Source organism: Sus scrofa, chromosome 12, assembly GCF_000003025.6.
Source record: "Sus scrofa isolate TJ Tabasco breed Duroc chromosome 12, Sscrofa11.1, whole genome shotgun sequence".
In the NCBI taxonomy this organism is placed as follows: domain Eukaryota; kingdom Metazoa; phylum Chordata; class Mammalia; order Artiodactyla; family Suidae; genus Sus; species Sus scrofa.
This window is the reverse complement of record NC_010454.4, coordinates 28209787-28234113: the sequence shown is the minus strand read 5'-3', so window position 1 is coordinate 28234113 and position 24327 is coordinate 28209787. Positions and strand designations below refer to the sequence as shown.

At 42.7% G+C, this 24327-nt stretch overlaps 2 protein-coding genes and 1 long non-coding RNA gene across 6 annotated transcripts in view; 2 read left to right on the top strand and 1 right to left on the bottom strand.

Annotated features, from left to right (window-relative positions):
* The window catches only part of CA10 (carbonic anhydrase 10), a 639702-nt gene that overhangs the window by 384909 nt on the left and 230466 nt on the right, over positions 1–24327 (top strand). The window lies entirely within an intron of this gene.
* On the bottom strand, positions 3907–12606 carry LOC110256025. Its single transcript, XM_021067238.1, has 2 exons — positions 11979–12606; positions 3907–11125 (listed from the first exon to the last, which is right to left on the bottom strand). Exon 2 carries the CDS (start codon positions 8827–8829, stop codon positions 6436–6438), a length of 2394 nt encoding a protein of 797 aa, XP_020922897.1. The 5' UTR covers positions 8830–11125; positions 11979–12606; the 3' UTR covers positions 3907–6435.
* On the top strand, positions 11136–12160 carry LOC110256028. The gene is made up of 2 exons (XR_002337185.1): positions 11136–11424; positions 11489–12160. It is a non-coding gene; the product is annotated as an uncharacterized LOC110256028 (long non-coding RNA).

Sequence of the window (24327 nt, the reverse complement as noted above, 5' to 3'; positions counted from 1 at the left end):
TGAATCTCAACAAGAAGGGATCTCCCCATCTGATTCTAGATTTAGGTAGTCCTCCAACTCCATTTTGACTTCCTTTCCAGGTAGGTGACGCTTTATACAGTAAATCAGGTAACTGGAAAATGTCTCCAAGGAGTTTAAATTTACCTCTGTGTGTCTTCCACTCATTGATCCTGTCTCTGTGAGAGAACTGAAGAAAGAGCATCAATAGCAAGAGCATAGTTACTGTATATGGTGGACCATAGAAAAAGTCCTGCAGTTCTGTTTTAAACCCTTTCTAGCCTTGTGGAGTCCATTACATCTTATTTTAAGAATGTTAGAGTTCCTGTTGTGGCTCAGTGGTTAACAAATCCGACTAGGAACCATGAAGTTGTGGGTTCGATCCCTGGCCTTGTTCAGTGGGTTAAGGATCCGGCATTGCTGTGAGCTGTGGTGTAGGTCACAGACACGGCTCGGATCCCGTGTTGCTGTGGCTGTGGCGTAGGCCGGCGGCTATGGCTCCAATTCAACCCCTAGCTGGGAACCTCCATATGCCGCAGGAACGGCCCAAGAGATGGCAAAAAAGACAAAAAAAAAAAAAGAATGTCATGGTTCTGGGTTTTTTTTTTTCAGATGTAGCTTGTAATGGTTCCTCTAACAGTATAAGCCTTTGAAGTGTCTAGTAATATACATAAATAATCTTTTATTCAAGTCTTCTTTTCTGTGTATGTGTTCATTGTTCACATTAGACTTCTTTTATGTAAATCAAGTCCCTTGAAATGAAGAAACAAAGTGAATCCAGATTAATTGGCTAATTTTCAAAGGCTTATTCTACATTGATTATAGCTTTTTTTTCCCATGAATTTTTAATTGTGTACTCTCTGCTATGCCAAGAGCTGTCTTTGAAACAACAGAATGCAAAGTTGGTATATAGAAAGTTGACCCAAATCATCTCCAAAAACAAACAAACAAACAAATTGTGACCTATTTTTCATTTTTCCAATTCAGGGAGTTTAAAATATAATAGAGAGAAAAGGGGAGGTTTTTCCACAGGTATAATTTGTCCTAATGCCATTCTAACTTTCTGTTTTGCATTTGTCCAACATTTTTTTCCTCTCTATCACATCCTCATTATTTTTTAACTTTTGCAATTTTAACTCATGAATTTAATAAACTTAGACCAAAGTCAGAAGATTAATTAGCATTGGGTTTGAAAGGAACTTTACTAATCACTTCCTTTGCTGCTCTACTTCAGCCCAGCAAACGCCTGCTGCTGATAGGGAACTCACTGTTTCCCCAAGCAGTAAACCTTTGGATATTGTTCACTTTTATAAAATTCCTGTTTATTTTAAGCAAGATTGTTCTTTTTCTCCTACCTTGTGTCACTAAAAAACATGCTTTACTCCCAATCTACTTCAGAGGTCTGAAGATAAAGAGACTTAAGTCTAAAGTCCCCTTCAGTCCCTTCAAGCCCTCTCTTCTCTGGACCAAAAGGAATGTCAGCCATCCCTTTTTTTATTCTTGATAATTTTAAATGGCAAAAAACAGGAAAGGGATACAGCTTCTGATTTTGTTTTCCTGAATCTCCTAGTTCACAGTGTTGCTTTCTATATAACTTTTCAGGAAATATCACAGTCACTTGTCCTGCTTATAAAAATATTTGCACACACATACCTGGCATAGGATATGTTTTATGTTGAAATTTTAAGGAGTGCAGTGTCTAATCTCGATTTAATAAGAGATCAGCACAATATAGCTCACAAGTAGTAGGAAGTAGGGAAGAGGAATAAGTCAAGTACTTAGTGCAATATTTCTTTATACCCCTCTTAGTCTCTTTTTTTTCCCCTCCAATTTCAACTTATTAGGTTGGCTGTTGCTGCTATTTATATTCTTTTTTTAAACGATTTTTTAATTTTTCCATTATTGTTGATTTACAGTGTTCTGTCAGTTTCTACTGTACAGCAAAGTGACCCAGTCACCCATATATATATATATATATTCTTTTTCTCACATTTCTTCATCATGTTCCAGCCTAAGTGACTAGATATAGTTCCCTGTGCTGTACAGCAGGATCTCATTGCTTATCAACTCCAAATACCATAGTTTGCATTTATTAACCCCAGACTGGTATTTATATTCTGAATACTTCCCAATGAGAGTTTAATAATGGAAGTGAGAAATCAATAGCTGCTATACCATCATTGTCATATATATCATTAAAAGTCTGTAGTGTATTGCTTCTGCATGTATAAAAGACTAAGAGGCAAGAAAATCCACTCACTGCTGGTCTTCTAAGTTCAGAGTTACTAGGAACTATTTGGGACTGCTGATGCTGGGGAAAGTGTTAGTCCTTTAATTAGTTCTCCTGACTATTTCTTAGAGCGGTAAGAGTAGATAGTAGCCAACAACCCTGCACCAGTCCATTCTTTGCCTCTGATAGTAATCCTTGCAAATCTGCAGCATGAAATGGCAGGCCCATGTCCTCTAGGCCATCAACATGTATATTGTATACTTGGCCCACTCTCCTAATTGTTACTTGTAGTAATACTTTCAGCCACTAAATTTGACAGGTGTTTCAGGGAAAGAAATCAAGAGAATACTGCAAATAAGGCCTCTGTGATAGATAAGGCAAAGAGAACTGCAAATCTGGCTATGCTCAGACCTCTCCATATTGGATGGACCAAGATAGGAAAGACTAATTTCATAGGGTAAGTGCTTGGTCCTGTAAAAGCATATACCATTTAAAAATTAATGTTGGATGAGTGCTAAGTCCAAAGTGTTTCAAGAGACCAGAAGAGAAAGAGTTTCCAGGAACAGGATTTGGAAAGAGTATAAGAATGAAGTGAAATAAGTCTGTATAAGGAAGAAAAAAATGTAAAGTTAAATTATAATAAAGCAGAAGTTAGTGAACCTTGTTCTCTCCCTGGCACAATTCATTTTCTGTAGCCATGTAGCTTGGCGTAGCTCAGCATAGCATCCCTTACATCTTGTCATGGTACCATTTCCCCAGAGTTCCCATTGTGGCTCAGTGGTTAACAAATGTGACTAGGAACCATGAGGTTGCAGGTTCGATCCCTGGCCTCGCTCAGTGGGTTAAGGATCCAGCTTTGCCGTGAGCTGTGGTATAGGTCACAGACACGGCTGGGATCCCACATTGCTGTGGCTCTGGTGTAGGCTGGCAGCTACAGCTCAGAATAGATCCCCTAGCCTGGGAACCTCCATATGCTATGGGTGTGGCCCTAGAAAACAAAAACAAAAACAAAAAAGCCATTTCCTCATCCAACCCCACTGCTCTGACTTTTGATAAGAAACGCAACATTTATATTTATGTGTATCATGACACTCTTCAGCCATAGAAACCTTCAGAATTCTCAATATAGGGAACTAATCAGATAGTAATAAGATGGCTCTGCTATAAAAAGTAAATAATTAATGTCCATGTGGTTCTTTACAGTTTATAATGCTCTTTTGTGTTATGTCCTTTTGTTCTCAAACTCTGTGAAGTACATAATACTATTTCCATCTTTTGCATGAGAAAACTCAGAGACATTGATATTTGCCCAAGAGTACATCAGTAGGGAATAGAGTCAGGACTTGAACCCATATCTCCGACTAATACTTTCAGCCTCTCAGTGGCCTCTGTGAAAGGCAGCATGAGGAATCATGTGCCTCTCTGGTTTGGTGGGTTCTCCAAGGTTATTTCCAGACTCAGCCAAGAGTATAATCCCAGACACTCTTGTAGGCCAAATAACTCCAGTATGAGGGAAAAGGAGAACAAACATGATGACTTAGAGGTAATATCATATTAACGTAGGATGCTGACAATTGCATGCCAGGCCCTGCCTTCATTCTGAAAGGCCAGTCGAGTTAAAATCCCTCTCGTCCTGACTCGGAAGAGGCGACACCCCAAATCACTCACGAGAAGCGGTCTTGATGCAAACAGCAAGAGGATTTTTATTCCGAGCGCGCTGGGGCCCACAGTCGTACGCCACGCAGGGGTAGAGGACTGCGGCCCCGAGTGTGGAGTCGGGACAGCTTTTATGGGGTTCACAACAAAGCCCGCGCTTTTACAAACTAATCATTTTTAAAATATCGCAAACCAGTCAATTCAAAACTTCGAGAGCCCGCGCTTTGTGGACCAATTAATTTTAAGTTGTTCTGGAGTTACATGTTTGTGCCTGTCTCTGGGTGGGGGAGACATATTGTCACCAAGATATATTTATCAGGATTTTCAACATTTTGTGGCACGCCCGATCTTACTGGGGTCCGTTAGGCAATTGACTTCTCCTCTTTTTATCTTATGCAAGCAGGTTTACAGAAGCCAAACAAGCAGTTAGGAGCAGTTTCAAGAAGTTTCAAGCATAGAGGCACATACTCAGGGGCCTGTTTTTCCCCTTCCACAAAGTTTTGTACAGAGCAGAAAGCAAGCCCTAAAACAGCAAAAAGTATGATCTTTTACCTATAGGGAACAGGGTCTGGAATTCGAGGGCATTTAGAGCTTCTTATTAACTTCCTGGGTTCTGGGAGAGTCAGGTTGCATTTTCATCCTTTCATTCCCCACTTCTTCTCTTGTTAATAGTTCTAATCTTAGAACTAGGAAGGCTAAAGGTCAGTTTCTCCTTAGCTTGGAAGGCCTTGGTACTGCTGTCTAAGTACCATGATCCGAACTGCACTCACTTGTTCTCTAACAAAGGCAACAAACCGATTAATTAAGCAAGGCCCAACTGTAAGCAACAGGAGCAGTATTACTAGGGGTCCTGTTAGAGCAGAAAGCAGGGTGGTCACCCATGGGGACTTGTTGAACCATCCCTCAAACCATCCTTGGCCAGCCTCTTTTTCTTTGTGACGTTTTTCTAACCTTTCTCTGAGCTTGCTCATGGAGTCCCTGATAGCTCCTGAATGATCCACATAAAAGCAGCATTCCTCTTTTAAGGCTACATATAACCCTCCTTCTTTTAGAAATAACAGATCTAACCCCCTTCTGTTCTGTAGAACCACTTCAGATAAGGAGGTTAGGGATTCCTCCAGGTTACTGACAGATTTTTCTAGGGCTTGGAGATCTTCCGTTACAATTCGATGTAGGTTACTAAGTCCTTTCTCCAGCTGTTGCGGTCCTGTGATTAGGGCAGCCGTTCCTGTTCCCACGCCTGCAGCCATTCCCAATCCGAGCATTACAGCTAGTGTCAGGGATATGGGCTCTCTTTTTGGCCGATTATATCTATAGTCATATTCATCAAGGACTGCTTTTTCGGGATAGTAGTACACCCGGGGACAATTTGGACCATAACGCAAAAGTCTTTAGTTTGGTTGAAAACCAAGGTGGAAACACAAGGGGTTAATCCAGTATTACATGCCCACCACCTGTCATAACCAGGTACCAGATACTGACTCTCAGAGGTTCGATTAAAGGCTTCAGTGTGGTTACAAAGGTGTTGGTGGGATGGGGGAACCCTCCCTATGCAGGTGCCTTTTCCAGAAACCTCAGTAAGGGTAAGCTTATTTTGGGATCCCCATGTACATTGGTCTCTATGTTCCTTTGTCACATTGAATTTCCCTCCTCTAGCCATTCCCTCATAGTAAGGTGGGCCCGAAGCTAAGCAAAGCCAACAAGAAGAGGTAGCCTCTGGAGTCGTGGAGTTAAGAGCTTGAAAAGCTCCCTGGATGAGGCTAAAAAGTTTCGCCCCTGTTTTAATAGTGATGTTAGGCTCAGTGGGGACTGATCCAGAGGTTGTATTGTAATCAGAGGGGTTAGGAGATGGCCTCTGTTCTTGGATTGGAGGTCCTTGTTCGGCCAAACCCTTATTTGGTCCTATAGCAACCGGAGGTTCCATCTGAGTTTCTATTCTGAGGCGAATAGTCAGAACAGATCCTTTCTTTCTCCCAGAGCCTCCATAGTACACTATTCCCCAAGACATACCATTTACCCACTTTTGAATATTTTCTTGTTTTCCTTTTTCAGTGAAACTTATTTTTAAGTAATCTAGGTCTAACGAATGACAGCTTATTTGCTTATTTCGTACATCTTTTTGTACCCGCTGTTGCCAATCTTTCCATCTCCCATGGCCATAATTAAATTGATTATAACTGGTAGGATTGTTAACAAAAGAGTAACTTACTCTGTCTTGCTGAGAGACTGGCCATTTCCAATTCCCATCATTAGAAGTTACGCAGCTCCATTGCTTGCAAAAGAAATCCTGAGGATTTCCACAATATTCTTCATTATTTGGGGGTCCTGGGCAAACGTAAAACCCGTAAGCACGGAGTACATCGGGGGGTGTGGCCTGGTCATTGAGACCAGGGATTACTGATCGAAGGCAGACATATAACTCAGGCCACCAGGTCCCTAAGGGAGCCTCCCCTTGAGTGCTGTTAATATTAATACCTGTACCGGAGTCAGTAAGTAACCAGGTGAGAGATAAGGGTTTATGGGAGTTCGGGCTGTCCACAAGGCGTTTACCATTAACTTGAGGAGTTATTGACAGAGTAAGGAACCACGCGATGGAGGCGAAGCTTAAGGGGATTTTCAGTCTTTTCGGCTTTCCACCCCGAATCGGGAGGTGGCGCCGGCTTAACGTGGGATGCATGGATCCAGGTGGGGATTCCTTCGACTTTCACAGCCGTTGGTGTGGTCAAAAGTACGAGATAAGGTCCCTTCCACCGAGTCTCGAGGTTTCCTGCACGGTGGCGTCTAACATAGACTGAATCTCCAACTTGGAAGCGATGTGGAACTTGCAAGTCTCCTCCTGAGTAGGCCTCCCGGAGCTGCTTCCACGCTCGCTGCCTCACCCACTCGAGCGCCTTGAGCCTAGAGAACAAAGGCTGGGAAAGCAGCACATCAGCACTATGTGCAAAGGCAATTTCTGCCAACGGGGGGGGTCCCCCGTAGAGCAATTCATAGGGGGTCAGCCCAAACTGTCCAGGGGTGTTCCTCACCCTAAAAAGCACAAAGGGCAGGAGAGCTATCCAATCATTAATGCCAGTCTCTGTGGTCAATTTGGTAAGGGTCTCTTTAATGGTTCTATTCATCCTCTCTACCTGTCCTGAGCTTTGGGGTCTGTATGCACAATGCAGTTTCCAATCAATCCCCAATATCTTGGCCAGTCCCTGACTTACCTGGGCAACGAAAGCTGGACCATTGTCTGACCCTATTACCTTAGGTATTCCAAATCTTGGAAAAATTTCCTCCAGTATTTTCTTAGCCACCACGGTTGAAGTCTCTTTCTTAGTAGGATAAGCCTCTACCCATCCTGAAAAGGTGTCTACAAAAACCAATAGATATTTGTTTCCGTATTTAGCCGGCTTTACCTCAGTGAAGTCCACTTCCCAGTGAGCGCCTGGGTGGCTTCCCCTTAGTCTCTTTCCTGGAGGTATTCTGGAAGGATTAGCATTAACCAGCTGGCAGGGCACACAATGTTTGACCACCGAGTCAGCCACTCCTGGTAGCCTCAGAACATGATAAGGGGATGTTCTGACCAACTGCTGCAGGTGTTTAGTTCCTAGGTGGGTTAGACGATGTATCTGTTGGACATATTCTAACCCTTCTTTGTGGGGCAGGATTTCCTTCCCATCTGAGGTATAGCAGGTCCCCTCCGGAGTTTCAGAGAACTGGTCTATCTTTTTTATTTCTTGCCAGTCTTCTAGGGTGTACTGTCGTCCGGGTTCTGGGGCTTTGGGTGTTTCTATCATAGGCAGAAGGTTAACACCCTGGGCTGCCTGCTTGGCAACCCGGTCAGCCATCTGGTTCCCTCTGGATATGGGATCTTTGGCTTTCTGATGTCCAGGACAGTGTATAATAGCTAGCCTTTTTGGCAAATGTAAGGCTTCTAATAGGCTTAGAATTTCCTCTTTGTTCTTTATTTCCCTCCCTGCTGAGGTAAGCAACCCCCTTTGCTTATAGATGGCCCCGTGTACGTGTGCAGTCGCAAAGGCATACCTGCTGTCTGTATAAATGTTTATGGATTTCCCTTCGGCCAGCCGCAAAGCTTGCGTGAGGGCCATGAGCTCAGCCTTTTGTGCTGAAGTTCCTTCCGGCAGGCTGCTGGCCCAGATCGTGCGGGTCCCGTCCACCACCGCCGCCCCAGCCATCCTCTTACCTTCCACCACATAGCTGCTTCCGTCAGTGAACCAGGTTAACACTTCTCCAGTCAGCGGTATGTCTGTAAGGTCCTTGCGGACCCCAGTCTCCTCAATCAATAGTTGATGGCAATCATGAGTCACTGGTTCATCAGTCTCTTCAGGCAGAAGAGTGGCAGGGTTGAGAGCGGCTGGTGGAGCGAACGTGACCCTCTCTGTGAGAAGCAGGCTTTGATAGTGGGTCATGCGGGCGTTGGTCATCCATCGGTCTGGGGGCTGCCGAACGATGTTCTCCAACGCATGGGGGGCTATTACAGTTATATTCTGTCCCAAAGTCAATTTGTCAGCGTCCTTGACCAGTATGGCCACAGCTGCGATAGCCTTCAGGCATACGGGCCAACCACTGGCTACAGGATCGAGCTTCTTTGACAGGTAGGCAACAGGTCTCCTCCATGGTCCTAGAGTTTGGGTTAAAACTCCCCGGGCTACTCCCTTACGCTCATCCACATAAAGGGTAAAGTGTTTAGTCACGTCAGGGAGGGCCAGAGCAGGTGCGCTAAGCAGGGCCTTTTTGATAGCATCAAATGCCTTCTGGTGCTCAGGAGCCCAGGAGAATTCCCTTTTTCTTTGGTTAGTGGGTAGAGTGGGGCTGCTAAGGTCGCAAACCCCGGGATCCACAGTCTGCAAAATCCAGCTGTCCCCAAAAACTCTCTCACTTGTTTGGCTGTGGTTGGGGCCGGTATCTGGACTACAGTTCTCTTCCGTGCCTCCGTCAGCCATCGCTGCCCGCCCCGCAAACTGTACCCCAAGTATGTTACCTCTCTCCTGCAAATCTGGGCCTTCTTAGCGGAGGCTCTGTAGCCTAGGTCAGACAATTCCAGCAGTAGTGCCTTCGTACCTTCTAAGCAGTCCTGTTTGGTGGCTCCCGCCAGAAGCAGGTCATCCACGTACTGGAGGAGGGTCACCTGGGGGTGTTGGATCCTGAAGTTGGCCAGGTCTCTGTGTAGGGCTTCGTCAAAGATGGTCGGGGAGTTTTTGAACCCTTGGGGCAGTCGAGTCCAAGTGAGCTGCCCGGTTCTTCCCGCACCTGGATCTCTCCATTCGAAGGCAAAAAGTGGTTGGCTAGTGGGATGTAGTCTCAGGCAGAAGAAGGCATCCTTTAAGTCCAATACTGTATACCAGCTCCGTTGGGGTGGGAGAGCACACAAGAGGTTATAAGGGTTCGGGACTGTTGGGTGTATATCCTGCACCCGTTTATTGACCTCTCTCAAGTCCTGTACTGGTCGATAGTCATTAGTCCCAGGCTTTCTAACCGGTAGCAGGGGAGTATTCCAGGGAGATTGGACAGGAACTAGGATGCCCTGTTGGATTAATCTTTGAACATGCGGCCGAATTCCTTCTCGAGCTTCTTTACTCAAGGGGTACTGTCTGACTGACACTGGTGCAGCACTGGCCTTCAGTTGAATAACCTGTGGGGGAACTTGCTTTGCCAAACCCATCCCTGCGGTTTCTGCCCAGGCTTGGGGAAACTGTTCCAACCAGAATTGTATATTTTGATCAGGCTTTACTAGGGGAGAATATAGTCGATATTCGTCATCTAATTGGAGGGTCAACACAGTGATAGGTTTGTTATTTGCAGACACTTCTGGTTTCCCTTGTTCAAAAGAAATTTGTGCTCCCATCTTGGTCAGTAAGTCTCTACCTAAGAGGGGTGCTGGGCACTCAGGTATGACCAGAAACGAGTGGGTTACCCGTCCCACTCCCAAGTCAACTGTTCTTCGGGTAGTCCATGGATACTGTTGTTGCCCTGTGGCACCCATCACCCAGGATTTTTTATCTTTTAGTTTTCCTAATGGCTGTAGTAGCACTGAATGTTTCGCTCCGGTATCAACCAGAAACTCAACTGGTTGCCCCTCCACCTTTAAAGTTATCCTGGGCTCGGGGAGGGGGTCCGAACCCCGTCTTCCCTAGTCTTTATCTTCTTCCAGAGCTAAGACCTTCAGTCCTTTGTTTCCCTTCTTGGGGCAGTCCCTTGCCCAGTGTCCTTTTTCTTTACAATATGCACATTGGTCCTTGTCGAGTGGGGTCCTATTGCCCAGGTTCCCTGACTGTCTAGGGCCTGACCTAATTTTCCTAAAATCTCTCTCTCTTTCCCTATTGCTTTTCCCTTCAACCACTGCAGCCAAGATCTTAGTCAAATTCTTCTCTTGCCGTTTATTACGTCTTTCCTCCCTTTCCTCTCTTTCTCTCTCTTTTCTTTGTTCCCTTTCTTCTTCTGTCTCCCTTTTGTAATACACTTTCTCTGCCTCCTTCACTAGATCACGTAACTCAGCCTCCTGTAACCCTTCCAGTCTCTGAAGCTTCTTTCTGATATCCAGGGCTGACTGTCCTATGAAGGCCAGGGCCACTGAGGCTTTCTGAGCCTCCGAGGTAGGATCAAAAGGGGTGAACCGCCTGAAGGCTTCCATGAGCCTCTCAAGAAAAACTGAGGGAGGTTCATTCGGTCCCTGCATCACCTCTCTTACCTTAGCCAAGTTAGTGGCCGTCTTGAGGCGCCCCGGAGACCCGCCACCAGAGCCTGGCGATAGATTTTCAAGCTCTCCCTACCTTCAGCCGTGTTGTAGTCCCAACCGGGGCGAGTCAAGGGAAATCCCATGTCAATCTCATTTTGCAACTGCGTGGGTCGCCCGTCGGCCCCAGGAACATTTTTTCTAGCCTCTAACAGAATTCTCTCTCGCTCCTCGGTTGTGAAGAGTGTCTGCAGCAGCTGTTGACAATCATCCCAAGTAGGCTGGTGAGAGAACATAAGGGACTCCACCAACCCCGTGAGGCGTTGGGGATCCTCCGAGAAAGGGGGATGGTTAGTTTTCCAATTATAGAGATCTGCAGAAGAAAAGGGCCAATACTGGAGGGGCTGCAATTGGCCCCCCGGTATGGGAGGGCCGTACGTGCGCAGCGGTAATGTCGCGATCTCGTCTGTCCGCTCCGGGGTGGCGCCCCTCCGGCTCCGAGTCCCTGCAGCAGGTCCCTCCACCGCCGGAGCTCCAGGAGGGGCAGAGGGTCCCCTCGCAGCACCCTGTGCCGGATAAGGGGTGGGGGAACAGATTGGGGTTCCGGCCAAGCCGGCGGCTCCTCAATCTCGGGGTAGATATGAGGAGAGGGCTTGACTTTTTCAGCCGAGTGTTTGTTTTTCTCTCCAAGAGCCAGAATTCGGGACCTGGCTTTCTTGGCTTATTCAGCCAAGGTTTAACCCATGGCGGAGGATCCTCTGCCAAATCTTGCCATGTAAGGATATAGGGCTCCTGATCGGGATGAGAGCCGGGTCCAGTCTGAAAAATAATTGCTTTAACAGCCAGGATAATCTCAGAATTAAAGGTCCCCTCTGATGGCCATCCAACATCAAATGTCGGCCATTCAGAGACACAGAAAGTCTGCCAAGGTCCCTTCTTAACCTGAACTGACAAATTATGAGCCCTGGATTTAACTTCAGTCCAATGGTCGAGAGTCAAACTAAGAGGGGTCGTCACCGTCTGTCCCATATTAAAACTGTAGACAAGGACGCACAAGACAAAGACACACAAAACAGAAACCAACAGATCCAGACACACGCGACCCGTCCGCGTCTTCCACAAGCAGGCAAAAGAGTCGGACGGCCGCGGAGGGGGAAGCTTTCGCTTCAACAACAGAACTCGGTCCTCTGACCGACAGAAGGAGACCACCAGGCGTCCCTGGCTCTCCCCACCTCCCGGGGCGTCCCCCAGGGTGGCAGCCTGTGATCCTCCTAGCACGTCTGCTGATCACAGTCCCCCAGTCCTTACGGTCTGAGAGGACAGCTGCAAACCGAAAGCGCGCATCACCGAAAACAGACACTCAGAACAGAGACGCCAGCCGACACACACACTCACACGTTCCAAAGGGGATCCCTTTACCTCCAAGTCGGTTCTCGGGTGTGAGGGGTAGTCGCGGGTTTCCCGGCCAACGCACCAAACTGAAAGGCCAGTCGAGTTAAAATCCCTCTCGTCCTGACTCGGAAGAGGCGACACCCCAAATCACTCACGAGAAGCGGTCTTGATGCAAACAGCAAGAGGATTTTTATTCCGAGCGCGCTGGGGCCCACAGTCGTACGCCACGCAGGGGTAGAGGACTGCGGCCCCGAGTGTGGAGTCGGGACAGCTTTTATGGGGTTCACAACAAAGCCCGCGCTTTTACAAACTAATCATTTTTAAAATATCGCAAACCAGTCAATTCAAAACTTCGAGAGCCCGCGCTTTGTGGACCAATTAATTTTAAGTTGTTCTGGAGTTACATGTTTGTGCCTGTCTCTGGGTGGGGGAGACATATTGTCACCAAGATATATTTATCAGGATTTTCAACATTTTGTGGCACGCCCGATCTTACTGGGGTCCGTTAGGCAATTGACTTCTCCTCTTTTTATCTTATGCAAGCAGGTTTACAGAAGCCAAACAAGCAGTTAGGAGCAGTTTCAAGAAGTTTCAAGCATAGAGGCACATACTCAGGGGCCTGTTTTTCCCCTTCCACAAAGTTTTGTACAGAGCAGAAAGCAAGCCCTAAAACAGCAAAAAGTATGATCTTTTACCTATAGGGAACAGGGTCTGGAATTCGAGGGCATTTAGAGCTTCTTATTAACTTCCTGGGTTCTGGGAGAGTCAGGTTGCATTTTCATCCTTTCAATTCACAGACAAAGTCAGGGAGGAATGTAATCTTGCCATAAGCTGGAATACTTTGAAAGGAGAGAAAGATGGAATTCATCATCATTAACTCTGAGTTCTTAAGAAAAAGTAATTACAGGGATTAAGGAAAATAATATGGAAGTTCCTCAAAATATTAAAAACAGAACTACCATTTATTTGATTCAGCTATCCCACTTCTGAGTATATAGCCCAAGGAAATGAAAACAGGATCTTAAAGAAATATCTGCACTACCATATTCATTGCAGCATTATTGACAGTAGCCAAGACATGGAAACCACTTAAGTGTTGATGGATGAATATATAAAGAAAATATCACACACACACTGAAATATTATTCAACCTTAAAGAAGAAGGAAATTCTCTCATTTGCAATAACAAGAATGATCTTGGAAGACATTATTCCAAGTGAAATAAACCTGACACAAAAAGACAAAAACTGCATTCTCTCACTTATATGTGGAATCCAAGTCAAACTGATGAAAGCAGAGAGTAGAATGGTTGCTGCCTGGGGCCACGGAGGTGAGAGAGCAGGGGGAAATGAGGAGATACTGGTCAAAAGGTAGAAAGTTTTAGTAATGCAGATGGATGAGGTCTGAGAACTAAAGTGCAGTGTGTTGACCACAGTTAACAGTATTACACTGTATAAAAGCAAAAAAAACAAAAATGTTTCTAAGATGTCAGAAAAAAACATTTTCTAAGATAAAACATTTTCTAAAACTTTAAATTGAACCTTCTCACCTGACACACACATACACACACAAAATGATCACTATGTAGAAATGATAGGTAAATTATTTAGCTGGATTATGGTGATCTTTTCACAATATGTCAAAACAATATGTCAAAACATGACATTGGACACCTTAAATATATACAGTTTTAATGTGTCAAAGATACCACAATAAAGTTTTGTTTTTAAGTAAGTGATTATAAGAGTTCCTGCTGTGGTACAGCGGGATAAGAATCTGACTATAGTGGCTCGGGTTGCTACGGAGGTGCGGGTTCAATTCACAGCGGGTTAAAGGATGTTGTGTTGCAGCAACTGTGGCATAGGCTGCAGCTGTGGCTCAGATTCAGTCCCTAGCCTGGGAACCTCCATAAACCATGGGTATGGCCATTAAAAAAGTAAGTAAACAGAGGGACATGGTTATAAAAGTTCAATCTGCCATAGAGTCTAGAACTGATATCTGATGCAGAAGAGATAATAATTTTAGTTCAACAACAATATTGATACCTAACTTTTATTGAGTAGTTACCATGTGCTTTACGTATCTCATTTCCCACCACATCCTGTCTGGCAGGTATTGTTGTTCCCATTTTGCAGAGAGGAACTCAGACACTGAGAGACTAAGGGACTCGTTCATACAGGAATTAAAAGACAGCTCTAGGATTCAAGCTTGCTCTGACTCAAGCATTCATTCTTTCAATCACTGTATCACATGGCTTAGATCTGAAGTCTGTCCTCCCCTTACCCTTACAAGCCACAGAAATTATTTCAATATGACATTTCTCTTTATCGGCTTGCACTAATGTGCTGGCCATAACATTTATAGCATTCCAGCAGAAATGGGGACCTAGGCAAGCCAAGTGTTTTAATAACTTTGTGCTAGTAATTATTAAAAAGGTAAGTGTTACTACAGGTTCAAATTAAAATATGGCAAGGTAGTAGCAGTTCTCAAACCAGCTTTCAGAACTATGGCTTTACCTTTGTAAACAACTTTTATATACCCCTTTTGGACTATGTATAATCAAATGACTAACATTTTCAGCTGTAACCAGAACAATTACATAGCAGTTGAGTGTTTTGTAGCTGTAAATCTGAAAATTGGTAGACGGGATGAGCTATAGGGACTCCTTGCCTCTGCACAGGCATATTTTCCATAATCTCTCAGTGGAAATGGTTTGCATAGAGCAAAACAAGATAGGCGCACCAGGTAAATCGTACCACGGCATCTCAGTATAAAATGAAGCTCTTATCTGCATGTTTCCCTTCTGCTTTTAATCCCTTTATCCTTTCACTCTTGCTCACTAAAGTGGAGTAGGTGTTTTCTTTATTTTTAATCTTCCTCCAAAGAAAACTACAACTGAAATTCCAGGCGGCCATCATAGAACCCAGAAATGTATTTGATTTGCATTTCTGATGGAGGTTCCCAGAAAGATCTCTGAAGAGTCACTTCTTTCCTCCTCCCTTTTATGATTTACATAATAATATACGTATAGTTGCAGGTCACAGTTTTGAATATTCAGAAAAGGACAATATGAGACTGAGCCCTTTCCCCTGAATTCCAGAAAATGGGACTGAGTGATGGGAACTAAAGAGTTTCTCATCCAATTTTTACTCTGTGCTAAAAATTAGTGTTTTTTAAGGGTAGATACTATTACAAAATCAGAAAGACTGTTATAAAATTATGATAAATTTGGAATGGATGGGCTACAGGGCCCTACTGTACAGCACAGGAAACTGTGTGTAATTGTGTCCCTTTGCTGTACAGCAGAAATTGAAGAAACATTGTAAATCAACAACACTCTATGAAAAAAATTTAAAAAAGATCAAAAAAGAAATCATAAAATTGTGAAAACAGAATAGTGTGCCTGTGCTGCCCACTGTCTTTAATAACATTCAGATCAAAAAGACACATGGCTCTATTTTCAGCCCTTTTCTATGGGAATGGCTATGGGAACAGGACATGAGAGTGTTGTGTTTTCCCCAAACTAGAAGAAAAATAAAGTCCTGGGTGACCCAGCCACATCATAGCAGGTAGATTAGGCAAGGAAACTTACCTGGACCAATTTACCATATAGTGCCTTGGTATGGTGCTTGGGATTCTTAAAAGTGAATGTAAGACCTGTGCTCATGATAGTGCTTCTCATCCAAGGCTCTTTGTTCAAATACAGGGTCATTTTTTGGTCTGATAAATCAGTAGCCCATGGTGAAAGGTGAATACTGCAGGTAGAATCTGGTAGTGTTTTCTTTAGTCCTTGCTCCCTCATGATAGGCAGATTTTGTCCCTTCTCAAAACCACAGTAGCCTCATCTGTAAAACAAGCATAATAATACACATTTAAGCAGGTTGTGGTGAGGAGTAAATGAAATCACCATGTGTAAAATGGTAGATGCTCAGAAAATACTGCTTATTGTTATTATCATGGAGTATATGTGTTTTTTTTTTGCAGAAAAGCAATAGTTTTGATTCCACAGTTGTAATCCTTTAATTAATTGTCATGTCATTTCCCTCCCAAAACCAATGCATTGCTTTGCATTGCATGTAGATACATTTTCTCTCTGTGTCTATGCCTCTCTCTCTCCTTTCTCTTTGTCTCTCTGTCTGTCTCTCTCTTTTACAACACATATGCACACATGAAATCCATAACCGAGTCCTCTGTATTATTTTCCTGAATCAGGGATTTGCTTCTGCTGCCCCAGTTACCCCGAATGTCAGTTCCTCCTATTTAACTGTAATTGACCTGTTCCACTCCATCTACCCTCCTCCATAGATCTTTCCACAAGCCCTAGAGCTGAAGTCAGGGTTCCCCATTTCTCCAAGTAACCTTTTGTTGTACCTCTACCCTGGCACTTTACACAGGGTCTTGATGCTTTCTGTCCCATGAGAATGTGAGAAAGCACTGGGCGCAAGAATAGTGGCATAGGAGTTCCCGTTGTGGCGCAGTGGTTAACGAATCCGACTAAGAACCATGAGGTTGCGGGTTCGGTCCCTGCCCTTGCTCAGTGGGTTAACAATCCAGCGTTGCCGTGAGCTGTGGTGTAGGTTGCAGACGTGGCTCAGATCCCGCGCTGCTGTGGCTGTGGTGTAGGCCGGTGGCTGCAGCTCCGATTAGACCCCTAGCCTGGGAACCTCCATATGCCGTGGGAGCTGCCCAAAAAGATAGCAAAAAGGCAAAAAAAAAAAAAAAAAAAAAAAAAGAATAGTGGCATAGTGCATAGGTATGCATAGATGTGCATTCCTCCCAAATGTGGAACAAGTAAAGGGATATTAATTTGAATACCAGTTTGGTGTTTATGCAGCTCCTATCTCTGTTCTGAATTGTCCAGTAGTTTATTTGTTCTTGACTTGTATCTTGTCATTGTTCCATGCTCCTTGGTAGCCACTTAGTCTACAACTATCAGTCCTTTTATATTAGGTGTTTCTGGACAGTTTGTGGTCTCATGGTCAGCACTCAGGGATTTGGAAGTTGTCATTCTTGTTGTTTTGCTGAAATGTTTCTCTCATCTGTTTTCTTGTGGGTGACTCCTTAAATAACCAGAATGGGAAACAAACTAATACAAGCATTTGGAATGCAGCATCTCTGCTACTGCTACTTCATGGATGAAAGAAAGGATTTCAAATACCTTGGGATTGAATCTGCTTTAGAACGACACTTGAGTCCAGCATGTTAGTTTCTTTCCAAGTAAAAAGCTCAGGTAGCGAAAGACCAGGGTTGTCCAGGGGACAGGTCTGAAATGCTTGAAGCATTGGAAAGTCTAGTTTCCCAATATCATCTTCAGTTTAACTCTCATATTTGCAGACACATACTTGTTTAGAGCTGCAAAAACCTCACTGTTTCCTTCTTCAGTCCCTCATTGGTAGCCAGCTAATTGAGGTCCAAAGGTGAAAAAAACTAGCTCAAGTCCCATGGGAAATTAGGGAGGAAATTCTAAGCCAGGGCAAGAGTATTCAGCTTTAAGTTTGCTGCTCTTTCCTACACTCCGTGACCTCTTCCCATTCATGGATGACTCGCATGGTTCAAATTTTGTTATTTTAAGGGTCCACTTAAGGAACTAATCACCCTTTTGGTAATTACCTCCCTTCACTTTGAAGTAGAGCCAGACCTTGCCATCAGTGAACTCTGTGGCTCCAATAATGGAGAGACTAGCCAGGCCTAACTGCCTTCATGCGCCCCTACTAGTAGAGCCAGCCAATGAGCTGTGGCTGGCTCATCACTGCCCTTGTGGTCTGGACCTGCACTCATAGAACTGGCACTCTGTTTGCATCAGTTCCCTTCCTTGCTGTGCAGATGAGCAGGAAGCGGGGAATTCATATTCATTTTAGGTTGTTTGTACATAGACATACTACACTGAGCATTTTAACATCACTGAAATAAAGGTGTGACTTATAGTCAATGGTGTGTGATAATTTAATTGTCAATACCTTTTGTTAAATGATGGTGCATATTATAATCTTGCCATTATGGAGTTAAAAGTATGTGATATTTTAGATGGCCAATAGGCACATGAAAAAATGCTCAACATCACTAATTATTAGAGAAATGCAAATCAAAACTACAATGAGGTACCACCTCACATGGGTCAGAATGTCTATAATTACTTAGTCCAATAAGTACCAAATGCTGGAGGGGGTGTGGAGAAAAGGGAACCCTTATATACTGTTTGTGGGAATGTAAATTGGCACAATCACTATGGAAAACAGTATGGAGGTACCTCAGAAAATGAAATATAGACCTACATATGATCCAGCACTCCCACTCCTGGGAATCTATTGAGACAAAACTTTCATTAAAAAGAAACATGCACCCCTTGTTCACTGCAGCACTATTTACAATAGCCAGGACATGGAAACTCAATGACAGATGAATGGATTAAGAAGATGTGGTACATATGCACAATGGAATATTAGTCAAAAAAATAATAATGCCATTTGCAGCAACATGGATGGAACTAGGGACTCTCATATTAAGTGAAATAAGTCAGAAAGAGAAAGACAAATACCATATGGTATCACTTATATTTGGAATCTAATATATGGCACAAATTAACCTCTGTACAGAAAAGAAACAAACTCATGGACATTGAGAATAGACTTGTGGTTGCCAACAGTGAGAGGGAGGGAGTAAGATAGATTGGAAGTTTGGGGTTAGTAGATGCAAACAATTGTTTCTGGAGTGGATAAGATCCTGCTGTATAGCGCAGGGAACTATATCTAATCACTTGTGATAGAACATGACGGAGGATAATGTGAGAAAAAGAATGTGTGTGTGTGTGTGTGTGTGTGTGTGTGTATATATATATATATATATATATGAATGACTGGGCCACTTTGCTGTACAGCCAAAATTGAGAGAACATTGTAAATTAACTATAATAAAATTTTAAAAGTATATGATAATTCAAATGTTATAAAGTCCTTTCCCATATAATAATAAAAGCTAACATATATAGAATGCCCAGGGTGTACCAGGCACTGTGGGCTTAGTAGTCACACTAATTAATTCATACCCTCCTCATAATAACTGCAAGCTGACATTATCCCCCATTTCATAGAAGAGGAAACTAAGGTAAAGTTATTTTGTCAAAGCCACAAAGCTGTAGGATGAAGAGCCATATCCACACCCAAGGCAGTTTTAATACAAAGATGAAGTTCTTTCCTCTTCTCCTATTGAGTTTTGCTCTCAGTCTCCCACAGAGTCAAATAGGTGGCAAGATGGGAAGTGTAAGAACACAGACCCTCAATTGACCTTGTGCAAGTTACTCAATCTTTCTGTGCCTCAGTATCCTCACCTATAAAATGGGGATGAAAACATCACCTTCCTATAGGCAGTTATGAAGATTGAATGAGATGAGCTGTATAAAGAACTTGGAACACTGACCCAGTTACCCACTGCCCAGGTCTAGGCAGCAACACCATGTCTTCCTTCACCATTAGATTGCAGCAGTATTTCATCGCCCTGTGCTTTATCCAGCTGTTTCTATGAGTTTTATCCTGCAGTCAAATATCATCAGGACCTTTTAAATATTCTATTTTATTAAACAACTAAGATATTATTATTCAGGCTAATATCTTGCACAAAAGTAGACTCAAGTTCTATTGAATAGCCACTTAAAATCCTTTCAATTTTTGCAAAGACAAATGATAAAGCCCCATATTTCTAAATAGAATACTTTCTCATTTAAATAAAACAGGTGAGGCAGATTAGACTTTCTGAATTAAAAATTCATAAAGCCATTGTTCTCTTAATGAAGGAAATAGGGAATATCTGAATTGTATAAGGAATATCAAGGACTAGTGGTAGATTCAAAAAGTAGCAATACATATATAAATTTGATGGAACTCCTACTTTGCAGCAAACATTGTGCTAAATGAATCAGACGGCTTATTTCATATAACCTTCAGTATAGTTCTGTACAATGAATACAACTCATTTTACATGTGGTGGACCTGGAACTTAGAAAGTTTTAGCAGATTCCAGAATACAGCACAGCTCTTAAGAGGCAGACCTAGAATTTAAATCTAGAACTTATTGACTCCAGAGCCCAAATGCTTACCTTTGCACATGGTATTTTTATTATTATTATTGTTATTTCCCCAATTCAATTTTTTTCCCTACTATACAGCATAGAGACCCAGTTACATATACATGTATACACCCTTTTTTCTCCCATTATCATGCTCCATCATAAGTGACTAGACATAATTCTCAGTGCTTAACAGCGGGATCTCATTATTAATCCACCCCAAAAGCAAGAGTTTGCATCCATTAACCCCAAGCTCCCAATCCGTCCCACTCCTTCCGTCTCTCCCTAGGCAACCACAAGTCTATTCTCCAAATCCATGATTCTTTTCTGTTGAAAGATTCATTTGTGCTGTTTATTAGTTTCCAGATATCAGTGATATCATATGGTTTTTTTCTTTCACTTTGACTTACTTCACTCAGTATGAGAGTCTCCAGTTCCATCCATGTTGCTGCAAAAGGCATTATTTTGTTCTTTTTATAGCTGAGTAGTATTCCATTGTGTATATATACCACATCTTCCTAATGCAATCATCTGTCTACAGACATTTGGATTGTTTCCATGCCTTTGCTATTGTGAATTGTGCTGCAATGAACATGAGAGTACATATGTCTTTTTTAAGGAAAGTTGTGTCCAGATATATGCCCAAGAGTGGGATTGCTGGGTCATATGGTAGTTCTATGTATAGATTTCTAACGTACCTCCATATTGTTCTCCATCGTGGTTGTACCAGCTGACATTCCCACCAACGGTGCAGGAGAGTTCCCTTTTCTCCGCACCTCTTCCAGCATTTGTTATTTGTGGACTTATTAATGATGGCCATTCTGACTGGTGTGAGGTGGTATCTCATGGTAGTTTTGATTTGCATTTCTCTAATAATCAGGGATATTGAGCATTTTTTCGTGTGCTTGTTGGCCATCTGTATATCCTCCTTGGAGAATTGTCTATTCAGGTCTTTTGCCCATTTTTCCATTGGGTTGGCTTTTTTGCAGTTAAGTTGTATAAGTTGCTTGTATATTCTAGAGATTAAGCCCTTGTCGGTTATGTCATTTGAAATTATTTTCTCCCATTCTGTAAGTTGTCTTTTTGTTTTCTTTTTGGTTTCCTTTGCTGTGCAAAAGCTTGTCAGTTTGATTAGATCCCATTGCTTCATTTTTGCCTTTATTTTTATTGCTTTGAGAGACTGACCTGAGAAAACATTTGTAAGGTTGATGTCAGAGAATGTTTTCTCTATATACTCTTCCAGGAGTTTGATGGTGTCTCCCTGCAAGTAAAAGTCCAGGACCAGATGGCTTCACAGGCGAATTCTACCAAACATTCAAAGAGGAACATATACCCATCCTCCTTAATCTTTTCCAAAAGGTTGGAGAAAAGGGAACAATCTCAAAGACATTCTATGATGCCACCAGCACCCTAATTCCAAAACCAGACAAAGATACCACCAAAAAAGAAAAATATCAGCCAATATCTTTGATGAATATAGATGCAAAAATTCTCAACAAAATTTTAGCTAACCAAATCCAACAACATATCAGAAAGATCGTACACCACGACCAGGTGGGATTCATCCCAGGTTCACAAGGATGGTTAAACATATGCAAATCAATCAACATCATATACCACATTAACAAAAGAAATGCATATGGTATTTAGGTTCAAATCAGTATTTGATTTCCAGCTGTGTGACTTTGAGCAAGTTACTTAACCTCTCTGGGTCTGTAATCTTGAGGTTAATTATCACTACTTCAGTCTCTGTGATAACTAAATTATATATAAGCAAGTGCCCAGTACTATAATATTATAATTGACATATATTTCATTACTTTAAGAAAAATGTCACCCACATTCCAAAATACAACTAACCCTTGAATAACATGGATTTGGATTGCACAGGTCCACTTACATGTGGAATTTTTTCCAATAGTAAGTACTATCCATAGATGTGGAATTGCTGATAGTGTAGAAACTCAGATAGCAAGGATTCACAAATATGGAGGGATGACAGTAAGCTATCCATAGATTTTTGACTGCACAGAGGGTTGACACCACTAACCCCTGAGTTGCTCAAGGGTCAACTGTAATTCATCAAATCAATAGAGTTCTGTTGGTCTGAATTTCTCTAGCAATCAGTCACCTCCACTCATCACTATAGTGTGCAGACCATAGTCACACCTGATCTCCTCCCCTCTAACTCAGCAAGGTTGGAATCTACTGGAATGGCACCTGGCTGTAGGCAGGGCTGAGAGCCTGCCCATCCCCACACTGTCTGCAAACAGGGACAAGCCCCATGCTGCATTTTCCTGACTCTAACTCTGGCCTGGAATGTTTAAAGACTTCATTATACTGGGTCCTTACCTATATATTTCTTCTACTTAATTGTATGACCCAAAGAAGAGCACATTACAAAAATTCCTTTGTGAAGTGTGGATTTCTGGCTGGCAGCCAGATAGTTCTTTCAATTTCTCTCAAAATAAGTTTTTGAGTTAGAACCACGGTTAGGGAAAGTAGGTTTAGCGAACTCTAAATCTTTTTAAACTAAGATGAATTAGGAGGTATTTGGCTCAATTTTCCCAGTGTGTGAGGCAGAAGAGGAAAATTTATGATGAGACATGGTAAAAAGGACTCAATTTTACTATTTGTCAATGGCTGATTCAGATTAGTGCAACAAATATTTATCAAGGAAACACTTTTGGCCCAGCACTGGGAGAATAATGACAGATGGATTAGGTAGGAAGGTAAATGGAATACTTACCTTCTATAAGTTTCCAGTCTAGTCAGGAAAACTTACCCTAAAGTAGGTTTAATACAGAATAAAAATGGTAAAATAACATAATAAAAAATAATAACCATCCCTTCAGCACTAATTACATGTCTTCTAAGTGTTTTACTTGTATTAATTCACTTCTTCCTCAAACAGGTGAGAAAACTGAGGGAAGTCTGCATAGCCCAAGAGTGGTAGAGCTTATTTGAACCAGGTTTGCCTAGCTCCATTTCTTTCTCCTCTGCATCACTTCCTACTCCATCAAGGAGCAGGGCTGCTGTGTTGTACAACTCCAGAGGGCACTGTGCACACTGCAGCTTACAGGCTATGGAATTGTGCAGTCTGCAGCCTATTGAACTGTATAAGGATAATAAGATGGGTATAAGTACACTCATTTCAGAGACAAGAAGATTAAGGTTTGGAGAGCTTGGGTGGCATCTCCAAGTTCATAACTCTGATAAGTGGCAATGCTTGGACCTGGGTCTGATGCCTTTGAGAATAATTTCTTTCTAGATTCCATGTTGCCTCCACTTTGCTCCTCATGAGCTATGTTCAGAATACAGGAAGGGACATTCAGTACAGGCTAGTCTAGAGGAATGGTCTGGTCAGGCGCTGAGGAGGAGAGGTGGTTTGCTCCTTAAATGCAGTTTTCCAAGAGATCACTATAAACTCACCTCCCAGCACTGCCAAGACCCTATGGGAGGAACACCAGAGATGGAGTCAGCTGAACATGGGTTTGCCATATTTATTCACTAACTCAACAAATGTTTATATAGCACTTACCATGTGTCAGTCACCACTCTTTAAGAGCTGAGAAAACCATGATATCCAAGATGCTTGCTTTCATGAGGCTTCCATTCCAGTGCAGTATCGGCTGTCTATGCATCCTTGCTTATGGAATTCAACCTCTCTGGGTGTCAGTTCTGTCATCTGTGAAAAGGGGGGAGTAGTATCTGCCTCATAAAGTTGTGGAGAAGCTGAAGTGAGATAATTGTGGATGTAATGTGCTTTGCAGAGAACTGGCCCATTGAAAGTGGTCACAAAATCTTAATCTGTTCCCTACCTACCTGCTTCACTATGAAATGAATATGATCAGGTTGCTTTTGCCACTTGGATCCTTCTGAGATAGTGATTGTACTTGTTTGATCCTACACAAGTTTGATAGGTTATTCCAAGTCCATTGGACCAGCGTGGGTTAAAGCAATGAACTGGTTCTTCATGTTCCTCTACTTTATATATATTATGACTTTATATATGGAACCATAAAACTCAGGAGAGATTTATGTATATGACATGCTGCATATTTTCATAGAAATGTTTTGCCAGGCACCTGTAATATGCTGATATATGTGAGCAGTTTTATAAAGTTTATTTCTCATAGATCTCTCTTAAATTGCAGGAGTGACATTTTATGGTTTAACTTTTGTTTTCGTGACACAGCGCTGATTTGCATCTTTGCTCTAACACTCAGGACTTTCCTGCTTACAGTGCCTATGTTTCTCCTGTCCTTGAAGCATTTCCTTAGGCCCAAATTTCTTCAGGAAGCTAGTACTAAAAAG

Coding starts and splice junctions, on each gene's coding strand:
- LOC110256025 (XM_021067238.1), bottom strand. CDS start 8,829: ATGGCTGACGGAGGCACGGAAGAGAACTGTAGTCCAGATACCGGCCCC.